Genomic DNA, 16620 nt, shown 5'->3' with positions numbered 1-16620 from the left:
AACTGTATTGGTATATTTTCTTTCTTTCTCTAGGAACCTGGCCCTGTCTTAGCATGTTTCTTTTAAGAGAGATCTACCTGGATCAACTAATCTTTCATTAAGACATGAGAGTCATTTACGAAATTCCTGATTCTGTCGCACAAGAGGTAGTTGTGTCTTGAGTCCCTACAGATTACCCATGCTAGGTACCATTACTTAGGGAGACTTTCTTTTGTAACTGCATCTGGGTATGAAAGATATTGATATACTGTCGGTAGTATTCTTACTACAGGTAGCCCGAAGAACCTCCTTCTGGAAGTATTGTAAATCCATATTTTAAGTGTCAAAAAATAAATCGGAGTATTTTTTACTTCTTGAACATGCATTGTCGTAAGAATTTCTTGTGTCATTGATCACTATCTTTTTATCTTTTTTAAAATTGATATCATTATAATTTTAGGAATGTAGGGCATGTATTTTGTTCTCTTGCAATGGTCATCTTATATGGTAGGGACATGGTAGCGAAACAACGTGGCCAAAAAATAAACACATTTGCATACACTTGTACTTGAAAACCCCCTCTGATAATTATAACCAAGTTCAGGTCTACTTCATTTTTTCCTAGGTGGATATCCCAAAATGATCTTGGTCTCAGTCCAATATCACTAAAACTTCATCTTGAGAGGGAGGTGGAATTATAAATGGACATACCACGATAAAAACAAAGTTGACTTTCCATGAAAAAGAGAAATGTATTGTCGCTTTTATATCAACATGGTGACAGAAAGACTTGTGTCCTAATAAATACCTCATACATGTATAAGGTACTTTATTAAAAACCTTGGAGAGAAAGATAATTCAAATTTTGGGTTATCAAAAAGGTGTTCAAGTACCTTCATGCCACCTGGGGTAATACTTTGATCTAGAGTATTTACAAAATAAACATTGATCATTTTGTATTTGAAAGCTGTTTTGCCCGTAGTTATCATCAGTTCTTTCATTCTTCATGGTTGAACGGCTAATCTGACCTAGTTTGCCAACTGGCTCAAATTTTACTTTTCGAGGGAGGGGAGTGAAGGGAAGGGGGAATGTACATTTGGTACCAATGTTCTCAACTAACCCAGCTTTAAACATTTTAATTTGGGAAGCTTTGTTTAAGAATATCTTTTTGGAAGGGGGCTGCCCATTGAGAGCCTGGGTAGGAAGTGCATAGTACTGTGTGGCGATTATTTTCTGACTTTCTGGTTGACAGCTAGGAAACATAACCTAATACAACATCCCCCAATCTAATTTTCCATAAAACATGCTGGGCAAAAGAAAATAGAAAAAAAAGCATTTCAAATCACGCTTCCCAATAGCCCAATATTTTACAGAAGGTGCTTCAGGGAAGATGAAGGACACATCTTCATATCGATAAAAGATCTTAACCAGCACTTACTTAAAGACAAGTACTTCTTGACATTCATAAAATTTTTGAAAAATATGAAAGGGAGTCTTAAAGGTGATGTTAGACTACAAATGATGATTTGATTGAGAGAGTTGAACTACATGTACTTCCTATTTGAATAAAATTCTTCAAAATTTTCCTAAGTTGTTGGAAACTTGTTCAGTTTATGACATTTGCAAATACAAATCTGCCACATCATATTTAATTTTAGACGGTATATACTCACAATCAATCCTTAACTTTAAAATTTTGCTCTGTCAGAAAATTACAATTAAAGTAAGTAGTTGACATTGTCCCTCACTAGCTAAAGATAAATGAAATGTTCACTGTGCGGTTACTGAACTTTCTTTTGTATTGTAAATGTATTTTCTTTCTTCGAGGAACTCAGTTGGATTACATTCCATTCAAGGATGTCTTGGATTAATTTTTCAGAAAGGAATATTTTTAGATTATTTAGGCTTAATTTTATACTGGTACAAACAACTTTCTTCGTTGCATTCAATATCCTGGCTAACCATAGAGACAAAATAAAAGGCTAAGTACACTGATCTTAAATACAGGATATAGTCAGAGTTATTAACAGCTTAAAGAGAATAAAACTCTCATCAAAGGGTTTTGCAGTCTATAAGTCTTCAGTATCTGGCAGTCAATGCATACAGGACCTGACATAAATTATGAAACCCTAGTCAGAAAACGTGAGTGCTAAATATCACTTATGAATAATCTTAACAGAAAATAACCATTCAGATGGTAAGGTTCTCTAAGAGTTAAAAAAAAAACAGTATCGTCATACATCAACAAATTCTGTTGGATTACATTCCACTCAAGGATGTCTTAGATTAATTTTTTAGAAAGGAATATTTTTGGATTATTCGGGCTGAATTTCATATTGGTACAAACGACTTTCTTTGTTGAGTTCAACATCCTGGCTAACCAAAGAGACGAAATAAAAGGCTAAGCACACTAATCTTAAATACAGGATATAGTCAGAGTTCTCAAAGGCTTAAAGAGAATAAAAATCTCATGAAAGAGTTTTGCAGTACGTCCACAAGTCCTTAGTTTCTGGCACTGCATGCATACTGGACCTGACAAATTATGAAAATTTTAAATTATGAAGCCCTGGTTAGAAAAAGTGATTGCTGAATATCGTTTACCTATGAATGATCATAACAGAAAATAACAACTCAGGTGCACCAAGGGTTAATTAAAAAGGCGCCCAGGTTCAACAGATGAAGAACTTAGGTTTGTTGGTAAATAAGATAGTTGTCTAAAACCAAGCTGGCTTCATTTAATTTTATACTCAAGAAATGTTCTTAAAATACTTATCAACTGTTTCATTCTTGTTGAATGTCTTTCTCCTCATCCTGGAGGTCTTTTTTTTCTTCTTCATTATCCTTTTCTCCCTCATTAAATAACACAGGACCTCCATCATTAACATCATGTAAAAAAGTCCATGCCTCTTGTGACACTGCCCATAGTAAGAGTCTACAACAAAACATTTTCAGGATGCAATGAGATTGTTGTTTTCTTTAAATAATAAAAATGTGAACCCAGTTCATGGCTATGATTAGCTTGCAACTCTGTAGGGTAACCAACCAACAAAACAAAACATCTGCTGATGTTTAAATCTGGACCCAGAACTAGAAACTTATATTTTCCAACTTTGCAAAAGATGTTCAAAATACTTCTTCATCAAAGTAAATTTTTGAGTTATTTTTTTTAACTAAAAAAAATTACATCTATGTCAGCGTAGAGAGTGGTACGTTGCTTGCACCAATCAAATCGTTTATGGTATATAACCTAATGTGGCGATCTGATTGGTGCGAGATATGTATCTGGCACCAATCAGAGCGTCGTTTTTGTTCTTTGGTTTGAGGGTTGTTCAAATTTCAACGAAGTAATGAGGGATTCGGAGAGAGTGTTTTGTAAATTGGAATAATCTTTTAGAATGAGAAATGTTGGCTTCTCTGTGTTTTTAACGTGTATTTTACCGCGCTTTACGAGAAATCCGATACTACTGGACAGATGAAAGATATCAGATTTCCTTTAGTGCCGTATTTCTTCGCCTATAAGCCGACCTCGGCTATAAGCCGAGACCCTAAAAGTTAGAGACCTTCTTACAGACTCGTGTTGTCCAAAAGAAAAAGCAAAACCATCGGCTATAAGCCGAGAGCGAAATTCTTGATTGTAACCGGCCATTTGAGTGAGCGAACCTCACGGAGAAATTTGGAAATGGCTCAATGAACTCAAAAGCTAATGAATAAGAATAAACACAAAAGAAAAAAAAGCGAATCAGTGAAGATGTAAATACTACTACGCGACTGCAGAAACACAACAATACTCTCGGTTACTGTAACCTGACAAACGTTTCAATCGAGTATCTCTTTCGTCACTGTTATTTTTCTCATCATGCCAAAAGCACGCCGCTCTTCGTATACTATGGCTTTCAAGATAAAAGTTATCGCGGAAGCTGAGGCTGATGAAAACAGCTCGGAAATCGCTCGAGATTATTGACTTAGCGAGTCCATGGTGCGATGCTGGAGAAGAGACCAGGCGACTATTCTTTCTGGCAAGCTTAAGATGTCTGCAAAACGTGCAAAAAATGGGCCGTTTCACTCCTAAGTGTCCCGAACTAGACGAGCTAGCGATGGAGTGATTTTCACTGCAGAGAGACCAAATATTTCATTTGTAATGTGTAATGAGAAGAGAGTTGAGTGAGGTCGTCTTTCAATGTGTGGAAGTAACGAATCTGATTGTTAGTCAGAAATGCGTTGTTGTGATGACAATTTTAAATCATGTCACGTAAAGAGCGCTGCAGTCACGGAATTTACAGTCATTTCGCATAAACATTAAATTTGTACTTGTTTTTGAGTCCCAAACCCTCGGCTATAAGTCGAACCCCGTTTCTTGTGAACAAATCTCCCAAACTTTGCTATCAAATACTGAAAAAATCGCTCGGCTTATAGGTGAAGAGATACGGTAAACGTGTTACTCATGGTGTGATAATGGTGGATAGTTGTCCAATTGAAAATGGAGTTCTGTTAACTGTGGCGCGATCATGGTTATTGTTCCTTCACGACGAGAGTGAGTGGAAAGATTTTGAATCAAATATTGCTTGAGGTGTTGATGAGTTGCACCAAACATTTTGATTTGAGCAATTCTTTAACGGTAAGCTGTGTTGCAGGATTCATGATTTGTTGAGTGTGCCGATTGTATTTTTCTGGATTGGTTTGCTCGGTGCTATCTCTTGATGAATGTCTGATTAAAATTAACTATGGACGATTTTGTGTATGTTTTCGATGCCTGGAGAAAGTGATCTTGTACGTGCAGTCGTTTGTGTTTGGCCAAGGACGAATTCAGATACCATCGCTAGCATGTTTATTTGATTTTGTTATCTGGAATGAAGGATTTACGGAGGTAAGTTAAAGGGCATGTAAACCCAAAAATACATGTTTTTCTTATACTATGTAAAAAGTTGCGTAGAAAACGAATTTGAAATTCGTTTTGTCCAATTCGACTTATTTAAGGAGAAAATCGGCATTTTCAACTGAAATTCCATTTTCGGTAAAAACAGTAGCGAGAAGTCGTGACGTAAGCGGTGGAACTAAAATATGGCGTAACACATATTTTACAGTAGAACCAGTGTGGGAGCTCGTGTAAGTGACAGTAGTTCGGAAGATGTTTTTCCAGAGGATAGCGACTCGAATGCCTTAAGCTTAGTATATGACAGCGAAGGGGATAATCCAGAATCTTTAGGAGAGTCTGGGCCACGTCCTTAACAATATGAGCCGCGTATGGTTCACCGAAGCGAACCGCATGAAGACAGTACAAAACATGTTGACAGCGATGCGACCTTCTCGGAAACTTAGACTGGTAATTAATTTACTGTGTGATTTATTTGTATTTGACATGAAAATCCAATAAAGCAAGGGTACAATCTAAAAGAATGCAACAGAAATTTTTTAAACCTGAGCTTCAGAGGGTGTTTTATATAATATTATCAAAGGTGCGAGTATGGAACTTGTCAGCCAATGCCGACAACTCATGAAAGTGTTTGCTGTACGGAAATCGGGCAATTGTGGCAAAAAGTAAAGGAGCAAGGGCCTGAAACCCAGATAAGTTGTATCACTGAGCATCCAGGTTTTCAGTCCATTTGCCTCGGTGTCTGGGTGCTGGAGACGGCCTATTACGCGTACAGGCAGCAGTAAGGCACAGATAATCACACCGGCAAGTAAGCTAAATGTTTTCTGTTTCATCTGTTTTGTTTTACATTTTGAGATCGATTTACTTGAGTTGTTTCTGTCATTGATTTAATAATACAGTACTACAGCAAGTTGTTTTTCGCTTCTTTCCTGGCAGGAAATTTCGCTAAATTGCATACAGATAGCTTATTCGTTGGTGTTGGGATTATCTCGGCAAACATTTCAGAGTCGCTGTGACATCTTGTGCGGTAAACAATATCCGCAACACTTTTCCATCGGATTTTGGATCGTCTTACATTGGATTAAAACCGCCAAACCTTTGAGAGAAACAAAGGTACATGTTCATGCAGATCTTAGTTCAGTATTCATGTCTTACAGCACTGGCGGTTGTGCCCGTTCTTTATGACATATTAGTGTTTTGCTTTCCTTCATCTCCGAAACATTTCCATCGATAAACAAGTTGTAACGTGTAAATTTCCTTGTGTGGCCTTCATAATTATTCAACCTTGTTTGTGTTTGCTTCGATTGAAATACTGAAAAGATAGTTTTGCAAGCTGAAATCGGAATCTTTTAAGTTCTACTCAAAATGATAAATATTGTCCTACTGACCTTTGAATATACTTTCACAGCTGTGAAAACCGTGACACAAATTCTTCTGCTGTTTCTCTACAGGGTTTCTCAAAGGAAGCAAGTGGGGCTGGCATGGATTCCCTTATAGAACATAAAGCCGGTTGATTACGGGATCCTGTATAGAATTTTTTATATCGAATCAACAAAATTCCAGGTCATGTTATTACAGACCGACATCAACGAATTCTCTTTCTTTGATACGTGTTTCGAATTCAGGCAAAGGTTAAGACAGGTTACGCAGTGTCTTTTATGGGCTCAGCGCTGGCTCCCGACTGGCTTCCCCATAATCTTTCATTAGATGAGAAAAAAGATGTTTTTAGAGAACCAATAAAGCTGTTGTTGTTTAATTAACGAAAGGCTTCCACGTAAATCGATTTTGTACTTTCTCTGTTAACCTCTAACTTTTGAAGAGCTCAACTTCTTTCTCAGTTCGGTTTGCCCTTCCGAATCCTCGTCGTCTATTGACTGTATGGGTCGTTTTTATACTTCCGAATAATTTGCTTCTGACAGGGCCTGAATCGTCGGTACAGCACCAGGAAGAAAAATGACTCTACAAACAACGGAATGTTCGAACGGCTCGACGAAATCGGCTATTTTCACTTAAACAAATTTCACAAATTGTCCCTTCAAATTTCTGTCATTCGGAAATATTTGCATTGTATGCCCAGTTTTGTTTGAATCAGCACAAAACTGGACGACACAACACTTTACCATCGTGAAAAAATTGAATATATCGAAGCAAATTGTAAGTAAAAGAATCATGACGAGACCAGCAAACAACGGCTGTGAAAAAGACTCCTTCGTGTCTAACGCGATTATAAAACGAAACTTTGGAGGTTCCACCCGTGACGTCACAGGAAAGATAGCGCCATTCAAGATGGCGAATGTTTCGAATTTGGAAGAGCTTTTACAAACTGAAAATGGACTTTTGAGAAAAAACAAATGGTACCTTTGGTGTACTTGATATATTTACTAAACATCTATTTGAAAAGAAAATGAACTTTTTATGGGTTTACATGCCCTTTAATATGATGTGATATACTAACGTCGAAGGTATATCAAGTTGAAGGAACAGTTTTGGTCTCGGTCTGCATTTTTGTCAACAAAATAAACACATACCGCTTCAAAAGATGATGATGTGGACCACGTGCAAAGCTATCAATTGTTTCTCGAATGTTGCGCGTGTTAAATATTCAATGGTGACATTCATTTACATCTACATCTAATTTTATTACGTCGGTAAAACCTGTACAGACATCACACCAACCAACTCGCGCGCAAAGTGAGAAGACTCTATGACGGCTTGAAATTATATTACAATCGATTTTCATCAAGAAATGGGCCAGGAATATTCCACAATAGTGCAAATAATCGTCAAAGCTGATCGCGGAAAAGCGATTGCGTGACGCTCGGTAAGCTGTATGATGACATGCTATCACATACCAGACGAAAAAACTCTTTAGGTTTTAAGTCTGCATTTTGTAACCACTCTGCAGTCTGCAGTCTACATTTTGTACTAAGTCTACATTTTGTATCCGGTCTGTATTCTGCATTTTGTACTAACAAGTATCCGTGGCACCAATACAGTTTATTTTTGATTACAGTTATTCGCACAACACACACAATCATCCACCATTTTCACAGCATGAGTAACACATTTAGTATGCAGGTAATCTGAGCAGAGAGACACAGCGGCAAAATGATCGCGCATGCTTGGCGGATTTCGCGCTTTCGAGGAGTGATTAGTGATTCCAGCGTGGGTGAAGTTTGCTGAAGAACGCACAGAACATCGTTTTACACTTTTTGGGACTATTATTGATGTGATCCGACCGGAAAATTTTTTAATGGAGTTTGTTCTTATGGAAAAATCTGAAGGGTAAGTAGAATTTTTCTAGACATTGTTCAACTAAAGCTGATTTAGATTTATCCAGACAGCTCGTTGCGTGTTCTCGTTCCTTTCAGCAATTTTATTTACAAAACGCATTTCATCAGCGTTATTTGCTCAGTACATGCTTTAAACTTGAAAACCTTTTTGATGTAAACTCTTGTGGTAGTGAAAGCTGTTTTACAATCGAAATTAGTCTTGAATCTGTCGGTCGTTTTGCTTAAGTGAACGTTCTTTTGATCGACACAAGCTCAATGTAACAGTGTACCAAGCAATACCGCCCTATTGCTTCCCCCAACACAACGTAAATGTAATAGATGTAATAACATTTATACTTGACACATATCTTAACCTTCTTTGCGTCTGGAAATATGTCGATATAACTTTTCGATCAACTGCCGTTGTTTGACGTTTACATGCAACTCTTACCACACAGTGTTACCTGAAGTTGATGAAAGTAACCGTACACAAATTCACCGTCGCAGATAGCTTTGACTTCAGCCAGTTTAATAGTTCTTTAATGTCACTGCGTTGAGACTGTGCAAGTAAGGTGCCTTTTGGTAAGTGGAGGTGGCTATCCATTAAGATGATGTTGTCATTTGCATGACTCACCTATGAAATCGTTAAACCATTAATTATTGTAAAAGCAGCATTTGTGTTGGTAAGTCTTTTACTAGGTGGAAACTCAGAGCAGATTCCTCACTTGAATTAGTCTCCTTGACAAAACAAACAGTTTACTCCTTTTCATAACTTAAACTAACCAGGCTGCTTCTGACAAGAGGTATGCCTTCAACAACACCAAGATATGATAGTGACTGTATGAAACTGTCATATACCTGACTTCCTCCCATCATACATGACATCCAGCTTGGAGTCAGTGGTTAGTGGTTTTTCAGTTGAAGGAAGGATTTGTTTGTTAAGTATGTCTTTGCTAACAACAAAGAAATAACTGTACAAGCATTGCTGCCTTGACGCCCCCCAATTGTTGACTGAGATAGGAAGGCTGGCAGTTCCCAGAATGTGACTGATTGTGTTGTTGAAGATGGAACATGTATTGAAGTGGATTGTGGTGGTACACTTAAGTTAGAAAACTGTTGTTGAGCTACTGATGGTGTTGTTGTTGAGATTGATTGTGTGATTGTAAAAGGTAAGGGTGGGTAAGGTGAGAACCTCAAGATCTTTGGTTGCAAGGTTACCCACAGTTGAAAAAGTAGTTTTGGTGTGAATTTACAACTGAAGCAGGCCTTTTTGTGCTATGTCCTCTTTCTTGAGTAGTCCTGTGTGGAACACTAGGTTGTGGTATAATTAGCTGTTCATATTTCCCCTGTCATGGGACTTAAAAGTCTGAATACCTAGAGGCATGTATTGCTAGCTGGCTTTTGGGCTGTTCATGACTATTGTGGCTGTCTGCAATGTTGCTACTTGTATCATGCTCTATAATACCTTTATTGAAGGAATCACCTACTTCATTTACTCTTGTTAGAAAAGGATCATTGCTCCATCAACTGGAAGGGCAACTGCTATGGCTGGGAGACTTGATGCCATATGAATTGCCACATTAGCTTTATCAGTTGGTTTAATAGGCATATTCATGACATGAAAATCATCAATAAGATGGATAACAAGTTTTTTGGTCTTGAAAAAAAAAATTAATATCCATTTCATTAGTTGCTTATGTTTTTACAAAAGTGTTTATGTTTATTGTTCATTCTATTTGTTCTGCTTTATTCTGCAGGCTGTCAGCACAGTTTTTTCCACAACTTCCTCATGGTTATTTTGCCTGCTGCTGTTTAAACATGTTGTTCATATATATTCCACTGCTAAGGTTCAAGACTCTCCCTGCAGTCTGTGCAGACCTGGTTAACCCATGAATATCAAGGAACATTTCAGCTTATTTCTGGAGCTGTGATGTTTTCTGAGATCTAAGGGAAATTGCATATTATTCTGTTATCATACTCAAGAACAAAGGTTGTTTTTTACCAGTGACTGCTGACACTGTCAGAATAAAGCTGACATGGAAATTTTGTAAACTATATAAAATGTAATAATTTTTTATTCTTCTAATGGCAAAACTTTAGGCAGGTAAGCAACTTGTGAAGTAGTGCAACTATTCTTTGCTGCTGTGAATGTGAATGCCTCTCACTGGTGGCATGTCTACCTGCACTCACTATTGTACTGATGAGGATGTAAAAGAGATGTGGTGTACAAGTCTCACAAAGTGCTTGCATATCATCGGATCTGTATAGAGATTGACCCGCACTCTCATAGTGCCTGTGCAAGACTGACTGAAATTTTTCCACCAGCTCTGCAAGATTATATAGAAAATGCAATAATAATGTAATTGACCACTCTGTAAGTTATAGAGAAATATTTTCAACAATGAACATGTGTTTACTTATAAAATATGAGCTCAGTGCAGAACCTTTATCAGTGTTATATTATTACCTGATCGATGTTGTCATGGAGATGTTTAACCCTGCAGGTGCAATCATAGCATAACTATGATTATTAGCAATATGGTGGATTGGTTACCTTTCTTAGATTATGTCCAGGCATAAGTAAGGTACTTACTGTGATTAATGTTGAGAAATCGGATTTACCAGCCTGTGCACCAATTTCCTGACTCTCTCTGTTGAGCTATTGAATTGTGGTAGAGCAGTAAGTTTTGCAACATACATTTAACTGTCATAGCTTGTTAATCACATTGACCATCTGTCAAATCTGCTTGGCACTCTCGCTGAATTTTGCACCCATCTCCATTTTGCATGAATTTTTTTTGCATGAATTTTTTTTTGTTTAAGTTATTGATCTTCTCATGGAAACAAGGTGATCATTTGCTTTATTGTTTATTATGTAAATGGTGAAGTATGTTTTACATTTTGCCGCTGTGTCTAGCAGAGGGGCATTTTGTTGCGCATGCGCCAAGAAAGTTTGTTCGGCGCCATTTCGATATTTTCAGCGCGCTTTTGCGGGTTTTCAACTGAGCGATCGACACCTTTCTGTGATACTTTTTGGAAAGGGATGAAAGAGTATGACAAGTTTACCGCCATTTCTAACTCTGTGGATACTCGTGGAGTTTGCTGGCTCTTCGGTTGAGGATATTTTAATGATCAAAGTGCGATCAAAACGCGAAAATAGGCCGAAAACTTGAAGTTTGAGATTTGATTTGCTGACGATCAAGATGTGCACATGAGTCTACAAACCTTGAAGGTTAGTCTTAAGATGTTGATTTCTTACTTCTATGAACCATGAAGTGGTGTGTGGAGGCGATCGTGAGAAATTCGTTACGATAATAGAAGGTAGTTTACAATTTGATCTTATTTTACTTCAACTTTGAAATAAAATTACGTTAAGTTCGAGGTGGCCCCCAAGCTTCAAATCACTTCAAATAATATCTTCTCTTCTTTATCTTTGTAGTCCCATAGGATACAAGGCTTCAAAAAATGTTCCAGCTTCAGGATTGAGTTGCTCTTTCTACAACCTTCGGCGAATTCGTTTTTGGGAGGTTGAGGGGGATTTTCCAAGTCATGGCTCACAACTGTCTTTGGCCTTTTTGCTCCCCAAGTTTGTTGTACTTGGTATGTAAGCATGTGTCTTAACAACGTTTATAGTCTTGCCTCGATCATCTGCGGTTTTATCTTATTTTTTTGCTGTGTTTTGGTGAGAATTTTTCTGAGTGTCCTTTTAAGCTTGAAGTGCTAACTAGAGGATAAACTTCGGTAGAACTTGTTTTATCACATGGCCCCCAAATCCCTCGCCACTGTCAGTTCATTGTTTATTTATTTAGCTTTCGCTCTAACCAGTTCATTTACCTCAAAAAAATGCGTGGGCTTTGTATCATGAGTTTAAACTGGTGCCGTTTTCTTCATGTTCATGTGTTATTGGAAACGGATGGCGTCAGCCTCATTCTATCTTGTTTATTTCAGTAGAATACTTCTGCCATACAAAATGAATTTTGAGTCGAAGTGTACTATAAAACTCGCAGATCAAAATTATCCAACTTTCTCTGGTTCTTAAAACATGAGATGAGCGATACAACAAATGGATAATTACTCAAGGGGCTGGAACTCCTTGTTTCTTTAGAATGTGAACTACAGTATTTCTGTCATATTTAAAAACGAATTTCGGGTTAAAATGTCTTCAAACCAGTTCGACTTGCATTTCACTTTGCCAGATAAGTCTTGATCCTTCAATTTTTATTTCTTAGTTGAGACTGATGATTTGAATTAACTGTTATGTTCTCTGCTGTATAGGGAGATGTGAAGAGACCCCACTACATATGGTCGGTGCTATTGACAGAAAGGATAGGTGTGACATTTGCTGTGGCAAGCTGGCATTCAAGAGATCGAAATTAGTACCAGAAGCTTACTACTGGTATAAATTATTAATCTTTTGTTCTCTCCACACAACTTGCCTCAACTAGCTTATGCTACATGCAACTTGTGTCTATACCTTTTTTGCAACTATAAAATTACCAGTAAAGTTTTTTGAAAGTTTTGTCTAAATTTCATGGGAAAAGAATATGAGGAGTGATCAGGTGAAATATTGTCCTGTTCCTTAAGAGTGTTTAAGCTTCCAGTCAGAGCTATAAAATTTCTTAAGTGACTGATTTATAATTTTTCTGCCTTAAAATTAGCACAGCCAAACCCCTGGCTTGAAAACTATTAATTTCTGCAAATAGGCATCCAAGCCAACGCCCATTACTGCAGAATATGCAATGTCAAAGTCCCCTTTTGACATGTCTCATTTCTCTCAAATCTAATAGATGTAAATCATCCATTTTCATAAAGAGATCAACAAACCTCTTCACATTAGTTTAATCTGACCTCATTTAGTCTTATTCCTGAAAAGAAAGGGCTTTTGGAAATATTTTGTTTTTTATCCTCACTGTTAAATATCAGCCTTACTGGTTCTCTGTTGTTTGGCATGTATAAGAGTCTTTTCAGACCATCAAATTGTCACACAACTCTTATAATTTAATAGGTTGGAGAATAAGGTTGCAAAGAGTGTATATGATTTTGTTGTGCTGTTGAAATGGTAAATGAAAGTGATTTTTACTGGGTAATAATTGATTTATTCAACTATTCATCTTACAACTGGAAGCCCAAACTAGTATTTGTTTTCATTCACAATTTCCCAACATCATTGATCATATCTGATGATATTTCTGAGACTAATGATTGAAAAGACTTTATCTTACTTTGATAAAATCCATAATTATTCCTCCATTTCTAACCAGATGGAGCTACCATATCTCTAGCACTAGCATTGACTTTCTTTTCTTTACTCGACATTGACCTTTTTTATTTTGGTAATTGGCCCTGCTAGTTGTGATTCATGTCAAAAAAAACTTTTGAAACAAGACATAAACTTCTGTAAACTTTAAATTTTTGCCAAAATTGGAAGTATGGTTGAAGCTCTAAAAAACACTTACAGGAAGGCAAGTACTTCAAATGATCACTGATGACTTGAGATAGCAATTATACGATAAAAGTATACTATCCAATTCTTTTGTGCGCTTCGACAGGTTAGTTGCATCCTTCAAAAATAACATTATCTACATCGATCGCCCAGACAATCACAAGCCAAGAGTCAAACAATATTTTGCATTTTTAAAATAACTTCCTTCCACACATCACACAATAATTTCAAGGCTTTACCGCTTCCATCTAAGTTACAGAAGAAAAAAGGAGAAGGAAGGTTGTCTCAAATGCTTGAACCATTGTTTTTTCCAGCGTATTTTACTGCTTCTTTTCTTACGATTCTCGAGCGGGAAACTGATGCAGGCGCATAGCAGCGGTTTCTCGTATCAAACTAAAATTTACAGAACATGCGCAACAAAATGCCCCTCTGCTGGTAATCTGATATCTTTCATCTGTCCAGTAGTATCGCATTTCTCATAAAGCGCGGTAAAATACACGTTGAAAACACAGAAAGGCCAAAATTTCGCATTCTACAAGATGATTACATTTTATGGATCACTCTCTCCAAATCCCCCATTATTTCGCTGAAATTTGAATACCTCTCTGACCAAAGAACAAAAACGACGCTCTGATTGGTGCGAGATACATCTCTAATGCAGCGATCTGATTGGTGAGAGCAGCATACCACTCTCCATACGCTAACAGAGAAGTTTTTCTTTTTTTTTAATTAAAAAAAAAAATCTATGTTAGCGTATGGAGAGTGGTATGTTTTTATTAAAAAAAATAACTAAAAAATGGCTATTGAGCTGGACTCTAATAGAAATGGCTATTGAGCTGTGCTCTAATAAAAATGGCTGTTGAGTTGTAGTGGAAATGAAGGTGCTTGTGAATAGTAACAAAACAAAAAAAATCAATGCATGCAATCCATTACTAAAACTTAAAACACAAATCTGAGAGACAAGTTTACCTTTGTGAACTACAGCCCATCATTCCAAAGGTCAGGATAATATTTCACTGCCAGATAGGCAATTATTATCTGTAGCTTTAAGCTCTAAAACTAAATGTACTACTTAGAACTAGGTCACCAACAAACTTTTTGTTCAAATTTTCTCAAACTAAATTAAATATCCCAAAAGTACAAATGTTTAGACCCGAAAATGTTCCCTTGAACACATCATGTTGTTGTGAACACTTGCTAGCTATGTTTAGTTTGCCACACAGCCCAACATTTACATATATATATGAAAGGTCTAGCTTAGACCAACAGACAAAAATGCTAATTGAGTTGTTGAATTGCATGCATTGTAAACCATCCACTGTCTTCTGTGAGTAGTCAATAGCTCTTGTTTAGTGACATTCCACAGAAAACAAACCAAAGTAGCCCAGCAAGTCCATACTTGCCATTATGAAAAGGAAGCAATCGATTGTTACATGTTTGACCTCAGCTTACAAGTAACACTCCTTTCACACTCTAGATTTAATTCTAATTCTCCTTCTTGAAAACCCTACACTTTTTATTGGCTACTTCTCAGGAGAATTAAGTGTTCAATCAGGACAACATACCCTGGTTGAGTAAACTCTAAATTTGCCACATTCTGTCAAATCCTACATGTCTGAAAGAGTAACAATGATTCATTAACTCATCCTGCCAATCACTACTAGCAGTTAGTGGATTAAAGACAAAAGGCTTATGCTGAACCACAAGTTTCGCCATTCATGAGCAACACAGTGTCAGCAATGCGGACCAGGAGAGCAGCAATTGCATCCTTATCTTCCTTTGCCCAAACATCACCTGAAAGATATTTCTCTACACTTCCCTCTGCTTCTTCAGGAGACAGAGATGGGCTGGGCTCTACTGGCATATGTACAGTAAAAATAAAGGCCAGGTGCTTATCTGGTGCATTTTGATCATCACAATAATTATGGAACAAAAGCGGTGAGGGTGGCGGGAGAAGCTCAAGGTGATGGATAAGCACTACCCTATGACTATCCTCAATTTTTTTCTTCAGGAAATTGTCCATCGTTAATTTGCTTTTATTTGGAGAATTTGCTCTCTCTTTTTCACCATCAATTCTGGCCAGATCTCTTTTATGTCCTGGATCCAGCAGTTCTGCTAGTTTAATGGCAAGGTAATCCACGCATTCATATGCTGCTGGAGGTGCAGCCAGTAAGAACACCAGTGGTTGTGAGGGATCCTTATTCCGCAGATGAGCCAGTCCGCGACTTTCTAAAATCTTCCAGAACCGGTCGCTCTGATTAGTGAATGACGACCGTAACTCTGGAAGCCCAATTTCGAAGACTCTCACCAGGTTAAAGTCAGTCTTCACCCCTTTCTTAGGCAATGTAACACTGTATGCAACTGCGGCGGCGAGGAAAATTCCCACAAGGGAAAAAAGAATTGATCGCGACTTGGTATCAAGATGGAAGTTGTTGATAATTTTTTGTAGCAATCCCTCATGAGGATCCGATTGCTGCTCATCGCCTCCTTTTTCTGGAGATTCGTCGGCAGACTGATCGCCTTCGCCTTCTTTTCGGTAAGTGTTTGAAGAAAATTTCCTCTCATCGTTTGCTTTCTTAGGTTTAGGAGCAGGTGCCTTTTTCCCTTTATCATTTTCTTCGCCAGTTATTTGCGAAGTGGGTGTTTTACGTTCCTGGGGTTCGTTACCTTTCCTTATCTCCTTCTCAGACACCTTAAGTTGGTTTGCACCATTTCCACTGTCACCTTCAGCTTTACTTTCCTCACCCGAAGGTTTAACTCGATCCTCATCGAAAGACATCGTCTCAGCAAAAATATTAAGTGAATGATGATCTTTAAGAATTGTTTGTGCGTTAACATAGCGCGCGGTTCCCGGAAAAAGGGCCCCTGATAACGACTTGTATACATTATTTCCTCTAACAACGAAGGACATTGGTCAGTTGATTGAGACTAACCAATGAAAATTGCTGTACTAAATAACACAGAAGTCTTCTACAAAACCTGTAAGCAAACAAAGCGCGCGGTTCCCGGAAAAAGGGCCCCTGGTAGCGTCTTGTATACATTATTTGCTCTAACAA

At 37.5% G+C, this 16620-nt stretch overlaps 1 protein-coding gene and 2 long non-coding RNA genes across 3 annotated transcripts; 2 read left to right on the top strand and 1 right to left on the bottom strand.

Annotated features, from left to right (window-relative positions):
• The first annotated feature begins 5523 nt into the window (after positions 1-5523).
• On the top strand, positions 5524-6521 carry LOC136280087 (uncharacterized). Its single transcript, XR_010717124.1, has 3 exons — positions 5524-5657; positions 5786-5962; positions 6301-6521. It is a non-coding gene; the product is annotated as an uncharacterized lncRNA (long non-coding RNA).
• Positions 6522-7996: 1475 nt separating this feature from the next.
• LOC131786199 (uncharacterized) lies at positions 7997-10885 on the top strand. Its single transcript, XR_009340364.2, has 3 exons — positions 7997-8134; positions 8580-8703; positions 9879-10885. It is a non-coding gene; the product is annotated as an uncharacterized lncRNA (long non-coding RNA).
• A 1526-nt stretch (positions 10886-12411) lies between these two features.
• Positions 12412-16548, bottom strand: LOC136280602 (torsin-1A-interacting protein 2-like). The gene has a single exon (XM_066166141.1). It carries the CDS (start codon positions 16473-16475, stop codon positions 15255-15257), a length of 1221 nt encoding a protein of 406 aa, XP_066022238.1. The 5' UTR covers positions 16476-16548; the 3' UTR covers positions 12412-15254.
• Positions 16549-16620: the final 72 nt, after the last annotated feature.

The sequence above is a fragment of the Pocillopora verrucosa genome, chromosome 4 (assembly GCF_036669915.1).
Source record: "Pocillopora verrucosa isolate sample1 chromosome 4, ASM3666991v2, whole genome shotgun sequence".
NCBI lineage: Eukaryota > Metazoa > Cnidaria > Anthozoa > Scleractinia > Pocilloporidae > Pocillopora > Pocillopora verrucosa.
This window is presented reverse-complemented; position numbering and strand designations above follow the sequence as displayed.